The sequence below is a fragment of the Palaemon carinicauda genome, chromosome 29 (genome assembly GCF_036898095.1).
Source record: "Palaemon carinicauda isolate YSFRI2023 chromosome 29, ASM3689809v2, whole genome shotgun sequence".
Classification (NCBI taxonomy): Eukaryota; Metazoa; Arthropoda; class Malacostraca; order Decapoda; family Palaemonidae; genus Palaemon; species Palaemon carinicauda.
The window spans coordinates 69,085,269-69,095,328 of record NC_090753.1 but is presented as its reverse complement, the minus strand read 5'-3'; the positions used below and the strand labels follow the sequence as shown (position 1 = coordinate 69,095,328).

The 10,060-nt window shown below is 39.6% G+C and overlaps 1 protein-coding gene across 1 annotated transcript in view; it reads left to right on the top strand.

Moving 5' to 3' along the window:
• Positions 1-755: 755 nt before the first annotated feature.
• LOC137622223 (testis-expressed protein 10 homolog) overlaps positions 756-10,060 on the top strand; it is a 42,805-nt gene continuing 33,500 nt past the window's right edge. The window contains exons 1-2 of the mRNA XM_068352714.1: positions 756-901; positions 9,544-9,750. Of these exons, the coding sequence (XP_068208815.1) occupies positions 9,556-9,750 (195 nt within the window). The 5' untranslated portion in view covers positions 756-901; positions 9,544-9,555. The remainder of the gene's footprint in view (positions 902-9,543; positions 9,751-10,060) is intronic.

Here is a 10,060-nt window from a genome sequence, read left to right as displayed (position 1 = left end):
TTCACTACCAGGATTGCCAGGTTTTCTAAATGAGAAAAGGCAAACTTCATAATCAAACGCAACTTTAAAAGGCCATCCCATTAGCAGAAAAAAGGCCAAAAATATAGTATTTAAGGCCCACCTTTTTTCATATTACTAAAGGCCCACCCAAATTAAAAAGGCCAAATTTGATGTTTTTTTTTGGCCTGGAAAAGGCCAACCTGGCAACCCTGTTCACTACTACCATTGCTACATTACACAGCTACATCGCTTAGTGATTATGAAGTGTTCATTTTAGCATATACCATTTGGAGGATTTATTTTATAAAAAATTGAATAATTAATACAATTATAAGACTAATTTTTATTTAATTATATTAATTAAATATTATATGTATATATAAATATGAGGAAATATTGTATTATTTTAAAATAAAGCTAATCTTTTTAGATATGAGTCACACAAAACGCGACCAAATTCTTGTTTGTTTACATTACACAGCTACATTGCTTAGTGATTATGAAGTGGAGTTCATTTTAACATATACCATTTGGAGGATTTGTTTTATAAAAAAAATGAATAATTAATACAATTATAAGACTAATTTTTATTTAATTATGTTAATTAAATATTATATGTATATATAAATATGAGGAAATATTGTATTATTTTAAATAAAGTTAATCTTTTTAAATATGAGTCATACAAAACGCGACCAAATTCCTGTTTGTTTACATCAGGCGACTCCGGCTCGCTAGCGTGACGCGTGTCTGGAACCACGTGTCTCTTGTGTTGTGACGAGGCAGAATATTAATGGCTAATATTTAGTTATTTACCATTAAACCACTTAAATTTTACGGTATTAACAAGATCTTCACTTTTGAGGACTTAGTGAACTGAGGAGGAAAGGCCCCTGAAAAGGTAATAGTAATCATTGCGGGTATTTAATTACTTTTGAAGATGCAGACTGTACTCGCAAGGAATGATTTCATGTTGAACAGGCTGAGATATTTCTCATTATAGATTATACAATATATATCTATTTTAACGTTGTTACTAATCTCAAGATTTATTCCTTAATCATCACATCTCATTTAGTTTATTAGTTTCCACATTTCCTCTCCTCACGGGGCTTTACTTCGTTGGAGCCCATGGGCTTATAGCATTCTGCTTTTCCAACTAGGTATATATGTAGTTTAGCTAACAATCTGCAAGGCTCCATATAGTGCATTGTATTCTGTTGGATAAGCTGTTTACTTCATCGTCATTTTGTACGAAGGGTTCCCTTTTTAGGGGTGTATGTATGATAGCGGCCACCTGTATGTATTGTTACGGCTAACTTGGAATACGGCAGTGTAAGGAGGTCACTAGTCCCCCTCCCCCGTTAACTAAGAGGGTAAGAACACGGCTTGTAGGTTAGGTTAGGGGGGAAGTTGAGGTTAGTTGATATCCATCTTTAATCCACAAGGGAAGAACTGGCCGCTGATATACAAAGGCTCCCATTTTTATTAGAGGTAATACAATGCATTGTGGTTTTATTATTATTATTATTAAATGCTAAGCTACAACCCTAGTTGGAAAAGCAGGATGCTATAAGCCCAGGGGCCCCAACAGGGAAATTAGCCCAGTGAGGAAAGGAAATAAGGAAAAATAAAATATTTTAGGAATAGTACAGTAGCAGTGAAGACATTACCGGGGGTCCCTTATTATTGGCGGATTTTCTAAGAAAACGGTCATTTAACTGTAGGAAAAAACTGTTTTTTTAGTTGGAAAGTTTTCCCCATCCGTAACTGTAATAAAACCCTTGGAGCCTCCTCCTTCCAGACAGTCCTTCTAAAAGAAACGAGAGCTTTTCAGTATTGTTAGTCGACTCACCATAACTCGAAAACCATGGATTTCTGCCAAAAATCATTTTCAGAAATATTAAAAATGATATTAAGTATACTACTGAACAGATTTCAAATTGAATTCTTTATCAAAAACATTCAAAACAACATAAAATACACTTAAGTAAACTTATTAGAGCCTTTGTAGATAAGTGGCCAGAGAATTCGGATTGGATAAAAAAAAAAGCCCTCATTTCCAATTGCCGTGACCGCCGATTAGTTTAGTATTCCGCTGCTAAGGTGCTGTTGAATTAATCAAAACATCATCTACAGGGAATTCTAGGAACTATGGGAGCGAAAAACTGCGTGTCAGGGTACAAAGCTTATTCGACTTATAAATTTCACGATAAATTAGATGGTTTTCAAAATCATTGTATATTGATCTAGTAAATACCTGTGGTATTTATAACATTCTGAACAGTGTTTATTCTATACAAGTTTCCGATATCGTTGAAAATAAGGGGGCCATTATCATACATACAGGTGGCCGCTATCATACATACATCCCGTGGTAGAAAAGCCAATTATTCTACCTCTCCTCAAGACTATGCCGAACGTGTTACCTTAGACGGATGCATACATACCTATTGAGGAGTCACCTTAGGACCCAAGGAAAAAGGGTTCCAAAGGGCTGTGGTTAACATCCGTAACGTACAGACGCAAATATCTTCCAACATATTCAGCTCCAAGTACTCTGTCGGGTAAATAAAAAGACTACTGACAGGGCTAGGTTTGTGAATTATTACTAGATAGGCCACAAATACACACTTACCAAAGTTGCATATACAAATAAGCATCCTCATTGCGATGCCCTCATATGACACCAACCATCTTTGTGTCAGCTTACATGGAAAGATAGGAGGGATGTATGTATGATAGCGGCCACCAGTATGTATCATTATGGCTAACCTAGAATATAGCAGTGTAAGGGGGGTCGCAGGGCGGCGTTAGGCCCCCTCCCCCTGTTAGGTAAGGACACGGCTTGTAGGTTAGGTTAAGGGGGAAAGTTTAGGTTAGTTAATGTCAATTTTTCATCCACACGGTAGGAAGTGGCCGCTGATATACAAAGGCTCCAGATAGGATAAAAAAGGTCTGGAACTTGTGGTTGAGACCATCTGGGGTTGGGTCTTTGATAGGCTGTGAGATGTCTTGGATGACAAAACCCCCATCCCTCAAGTGTTTGACATCACAAAGAGCCTGAAATATTCTTATTCTCTTGCCGATGCAGAGAAGAGAGATAATCTTCAAAGATCCCTATGATGCTCGCTGCAGGTTAGCAGTAGGCACGTGTACTAATGCCCTTAGGTTGAGAACCATCCCACCCTAGGACCTACGTCCAAGGATTAGCAACACTTCTTGAAGGTCCCTTTGAACATGGACCAATCCTCAAGGAGGAGAGATCCACACAATATCGAGGAGACTCTTCTCCAATTCTCTTGGTAAAGCAGAGAGAGACAGTCTAGATGGGAAGACCCTATGATGCCCCTTTTTATGTTAGCACAGGAGGTGCTTCTGCCTGTACTCTGATGATAAGGACTATCCCTCCTTGGAGCTAAGTCTCAATGTATGCAAGACTGTTTGAAACTTCCTTTAAGCATAGATCATTCTCCCGTGGAGGAGGGATTCAAACTATTGAAGCGTGAAAGTCCGAGATATGCTGAAAATGTCCATTTCCAGAGAGTCACATTCTCTATAACCCCTATTGTAGAGAGAACCTCCCAAAGTGTCTCATGGAAGAGACCGGGAAGGTGGCCAATCACCTGTTGTGGATACTCGGTCCCTGTTACCTGTTTTAGGTAGTTAATCCTTGGAGGGAATGTTACCTGTTTTGCGTACTCGATTCCTAGAGGGACCGTTACCCGTTGCTGATACTCAATCACTGAATGGGAGCAGTGTTCTCCCTCTTCTGGCCTACATACCCATCTGACTGAACCTTTAGGTAACTGTCAGCTGGTGAGATCCATCTTTTCCTGCTCAAGAAGAATACAAGATAGAGTTCCTAAGGAGTATTTTATGAAAGGCCTCCTGCACATTTACTGCTGAAGAAGAGAATAAGAATTGGAAGGTGGAGTTATACAGAAGGAAGAGAGGGCAAACCTACTCTCTTCATTTTGCCAACAGTTCTTCCTTGTTATCATGAGCAGTTGAGCAGTTCTTACTGATCACAAATAGTTGCGTTACCCCTCTGAGTTAGCTGATATGAGTACAAGGAAGAATTGTCAATTGAATAGCATTGCCAAGTACAGTATGTGTCCTTTGGTTGAGTGTGAGACCAGACGTTCTTCAATCAAAGTCCTCAGATTGTAATGAGAGCGAGTAGTTTCGATCTCATTCTGGAAAGACTACACAGAGGTCAATCCAAGCGGCCCAAGCACAAACATACAGTTGGCCATTTGTTGGAACACCTGAGGAACAAAAGAGACGTTTTCTGGTTGACTAAAGACGTGTATGCATTACATGTCCCTTGAGTCACTATAAGCATAAAGTCTTACTCTCTGGAGGTTGAGTATGGAGCAAAAGTTCCAACAGAATGCAACCTGACAAATCCTGGTTCATCCAAGTGACAACTCACAAAGAGCTGATGGGAGAGGATTGGAAATTGTATACAAGACTTCCAGTGCAAAAATCCAGGACTGTTCTACCTGCGTTACATGTCCAGAGATGGAACTGAGATTTTTACTATTGGGCATGTAGGTATGGGTGACGCTTGGTCCAATTTGGGTAACTACCTTTCAAGGCAGAGAAATTACCATGAAGAGAGACAAGTTAGGCTCTTGAGTTTCATCATCTTTGAGATCAGAAGAGTGAGAACAACACTTCAAAGGTTTGGGTGGGGAGCTGCTTACAGTTGCCCCTTCAAAAGAGTACACAACACATGGGGTTTCGAAGGTTGTATCCTCATAGGAATAAAAGTCACTTCATCACATCCTTACCTTTCAGTGTGCTTCTGCTTACAAGCAAATGCTCTCCCAGAAAAATATAAAAAAACCATCTCTTATTACAAATAAATGTAGGATAAGATCCAACAGTTGAGAAGAGTGTGAAGGGCACTACTGGACTCTGTGGCCAAAGATGCAAGTGGCTGTTCTCTGACAGGTGTGTGGGTGGCGTTTCCCCCTCAGACCACCTGTTATTAACCAACTACCTTGTAAACAATTCAAATTCTTTTACCACTGATGAAGACATATTCTTCTAAAGGGCAAGAGGTTTGCGCAGTATACTCATAGGAACAAAGAATCATTGAAAATTGCTATGAAGATGACTGCTCTTAACACGTGGAAGGTAACCTACTAAAGTAAAGCACTTACGGATAGTTTGGTGTGTGATACAAAGGTAATTTTCAATACTCTAGTAATAATGCAGTTGGTTTTTTAAAAGAATTGCCAGACAAAATGGAGAAACTTAAGATTCAGGACATACCGGTACTAAAAAGTTTGGTAATCCAGAAAGAAGATTGTGGAACAGAAACCAAAGTAATAATCTATCATGTTTATAGTGAAGTGGGATATGATCAAAGCTTTAGTTGACAAAAAATCCGTTCAGAGCTCTAGTTGATAAAAAATATAAAGCTTTGACGAAGGAATTAACTAAATGGAAGACAACCTGTGAATACAGTGAACCCTCGCTACTTCGCGGTTCGACAATCGCGGATTCACCACTTCGCGGGGTTTTCCCATAACCCATATATATATACATATCGCGGATTTTCCGGAAAATTCGAAAATACCACGAAATCTGAAGACAACCAAATACGATATTTTGTTACCTGTAATTCCATTAATACTGTAATTAGTAATATCTGTTCTTACTGATTGTTCATTGCATTACATATGATATATAATTCGGCACAGAAAGAAATAAAACACGAAAAGAGAATGTGATCATACGATAATTCAGTACTGTATACAGTACGTAGTAAAATTAAATCGAACATGAAACGCAAATCAGATGCAGTCATACCATATTAGAATGGTGTGTACTGTAATGGATGTGCTTTTTTTCCATGAATCTTTTGTATGTATACGTACGTAGTACAGTACTGCATCCAATAATATTCTTTGTTGCAAAAATCACATTTCGAATAAGCGTACGAGAGAGAGAGAGAGAGAGAGAGAGAGAGAGAGAGAGAGAGAGAGAGAGAGAGAGAGAGAGAGAGAGAGAGAGAGAGAGGCGTAAAATAGCGTACGTAAAGCTGTATTATTATTATTGTTATTATTATTATTATTGTTGTTGTTGTTAATAAAATTACAGTATTATTGTTATTATTATTATCATTATTATTATTATTATTACTGTACAGTATTATTATCATTATTTATTATTATTACGGTATTGTACTTAATCTACGTACGTTCGGTATGCGCGGGGCATCTTCTATGAGTAGGTAACCAACGCATCATAGTACTGTAAGACGGGTTGTGATTGGTTCAAGCGCTGATAGATGACGAATCAGAACTCAAGTTTTGTTATCTAGCCTGTGATTGGTGTTTTGCCCGCATCTCCTACCCGCAGCATCAAAGTTCTCGCGGGGCTGGATCGTCCACTCTCTGTTACCGCGTATCGCTGAGTAGACGTTCTTAAGTGTGTGAATCTGTGCTGTGTGCGACTTTTTTAAGTTGAACTTTTTGTTACTGTAAATCCTACTGTAATGGCTCCCAAGCGTTCTGCTTCTCTTAAGGCTGGTAGTGAGCCTAAACGCCACCGAAGGATGATGACGATAGCTGAGAAGGTTACGCTTCTCGACATGTTAAAAGATGGTAGAAGTTACGCGGCCGCCGGCCGCCATTTTGGCATCAACGAATCTACTGTTCGCTATATCAAGAAGGACGAGGCGAACATTAGAAAGACGGCTGCAATCACCTTTAGCAGATCAGCGAAGCGAGTCGTTACAACGCGTAATAAAACGATCGTACGCATGGAAGGTGCTTTAGCTGTGTGGATTGCCGACTGCCGGGAGAAGAACATAGCGTTGGATACGAACACCATCCAAACAAAGGCTTTGAGCTTATATGAGAATTTTGCTGCAAAGGAACCTAAAGACGACGACGGCAACCATGCTGAAGATGATGATGATGCAGATGATCCTCAACCAGGGACATCCACTGATTCCCAGCCTCAGAAACGTTTTTCCGCAAGCAAAGGATGGTTCACTAAGTTTCAGAAACGCTTCGCCCTGAAAAGCGTTTCCCTGCATGGGGAGTCTGCTTCCGCTGACACTGCCGCTGCTGAAACTTACGTGAACCAGACGTTCAAGAATATTATCGCCGAAGGTGGATACAAGCCGGAACAAGTCTTTAATATGGATGAGACTGGCTTGTTTTGGAAGAGAATGCCGTCGCGAACTTTCCTGTTCAAAGAGGAAGCCAAAGCCTCTGGCTTTAAAGCATTCAAGGATCGCGTTACCCTCGTGATGTGTGGCAATGCTGCTGGATTTTTGTTAAAGCCGGGGCTTATTTATAAGTCGAAAAATCCTCGCGCTTTGAAAAATAAAAATAAGAATCTCCTTCCCGTGTACTGGATGCATAATCAAAAAGCATGGATTACGAAGATGCTGACCTCCAACTGGTTCCATCAGTGTTTTATCCCGCAAGTCAGCAAATATCTCTTAGAGAAGGGCTTGCCATTCCAGATCCTTCTCCTTATGGATAACGCTGGTGGACACGCAACTGACCTGTCGCATGAGGGCATTCAGGTTGAGTTCCTGCCACCCAACACCACGTCATTAATTCAACCGATGGACCAGGGGGTTATCAGGGCGTTCAAGGCCCTCTACACGAAGAATACCTTGGCGGACCTCGTTGCGTGTGTGGATGCTGCCCAAGATGACGAGGATGAAGATTTTAACTTGAAGGCGTACTGGCGGCAGTACACCATAGCCACGTGCCTGCAGAATATTCAGAAGGCACTTCAAGAGATGAAACCTGCAACCGTGAATGCGAGCTGGAAGAAGTTGTGGCCCGATATTGTTTACGACGACAAGGGATTTACTCCGTCAGAAATCCAACACTCTGCAATACGGAAATCTGTGCAGTTGGCTGCCATAATTGGAGGTGACGGGTTTGGCGACATGACGACTGAAGACGTCGACGAGTTGTTGGACTGCCATTCCCAGCCCCTAACTGACGCAGACCTCGAAGACCTGACGAAATCGGCAAGTGAGGAAGAGAGTGATACCCAGGAAGAGACCCAAGAAAATGTCGAAGAAACGGGCTTAACATTAGAACGGCTTGCCAAGGCCTGCAACCATGCGAAGGAGTTGAAAGAAATGTTGCAAGAGTTCAGGCGGCGTCATAAAGAAAAACATTTCATTTGGAAGTCCTAAGAAAAATACGTTAACTAAAACATTGGTAATAAAAAAATCAACATACAGTACTGTATAATCAATATAATCGATGCAAAAACTAACCTATACATATATGTGTACTGTACACTAAATGAGTTTGTTTCTTCATTATGATCAGAGATGAACGTAAACAAAACATTGGTTGCCATTTTTTATCGTGCTTTTTAGGTGTTTAGGAAACGCATGATATAAAATCGCCTTTAATATTTGTGCCTGTTTTAGTTTAGGGTGCTGTAGTACATGCATTAAGTGTTCTGTACATTAAAGGGTGGTTTTTTAACAGTACTACGTACAAGGGAAGGTTTTAAAAGTCCGAATATACATGTTAAATAAATAGGTAAATATGACGTCACTACTTCGCGGATTTTCACCTATCGCGCCCGCGTCTGGAACCTATCTACCGCGATAAACGAGGGTTCACTGTAGTGGATTTCACGCGCCTTTGCTTTATACATGACACCCAAAAGGTGCTCGCGCGAGGGTTGTAACCTCAGCATTCCATGCTTTTATCTTTCTCTGGTATAATTGGAAGGTTTTATCAGAAAAGATATATAAGGACTCTTTTCACCGGGCGCCACAGGTCTCTCCCCAGAAATAGATTTTTCCTTCGTCAAAATCCCTTTATTACCAATATAATGGAGAAAATAAGCTTATAAAAAAATCCTGCTGTAGGTGGAACTGCTTCAGAAATTTAGTCTTGTTATTGTAATCAGGAAGAGCTTCTGTTAGAATGGAGTATACTTGACAGATATGTTCTGACCTTGTTTTATTGTCCGATGTGGTCAACTTGAGAAGGAATGGAAGTTAAAGAGAAATGGTAAAATCTTTGGTAATCATGAAGAGAAATGTTGTTGCGTACTCGGAATATTGTCAAGTGCTGTACTGCATATCAATTATTTGCAATGCTAATGATGTTAAAATCGTGAGAATAGTCATGTGCTGATTATGAGTATGACTAGTAATCCCTTGAATTAAGTTAGTTGGGTAATAAATACTGCAGAATATTACAGTAATAAGTCGTGTATTCCTGGTAACAATTGAATAAACGGTAGCATTGTTGATTGTCTAATTCATTTTCATAATTGTGTGAATGAATTCGATTATAAGATGTGACTGATGATGGTAGACATTAAGTCTTTCAAATGAAAACAGATTTTAACTAAATAGAAGTTCCCAGAAACTATAATGCATGATGACTTTAGTTTCCTACTGAGATTTCAGTCGTAGTCTTCATTGATTTATGAATTCTGATAAGAAGCTTTTGAAATAACTACAAAACTGTAACTCCAGTGTCAGCTTTTTAATGTAACCCGGTTTCATTTTATTTTCCGCAGCTATCGGCAACGATGGGGAAAAGTGCGAAAGCGAGGAAAGCCAAGAAAGCAGATTTCCAAAAGGTGAAAATAAAAGTTGGAAAGAAACTGAAGAAAGCACAGAATGAAACCAAGACCGATTTTAAAGCTCGGAAAATCATTCTCAAGGAGCAGCTCGCTGTAAAGGCGACGAAAACTCTCGTCACTAAGAAGCAACACGATATTTCGGTAAGTCGAACCGGTGGAACTTCAGAAGTTCAAACTTCTACGATATTTCGGTAAGTTGAACCGGTGGAACTTCAGAAGTTCAAACTTTTATGATATTTCGGTAAGTTGAACTGGTAGAACTTCAGAAGTTCAAACTTCTACGATATTTCGGTAAGTTGAACCGGTGGGACTTCAGAAGTTCAAATTTCTACGATATTTCGGTAAGTTGAACTGGTGGAACTAAAGAAGTTCAAACTTCTACGATATTTCAGTAAGTTGAACCGGTGGGACTTCAGAAGTTCAAACTTATATAGAATGTTTCTTTTTTTAA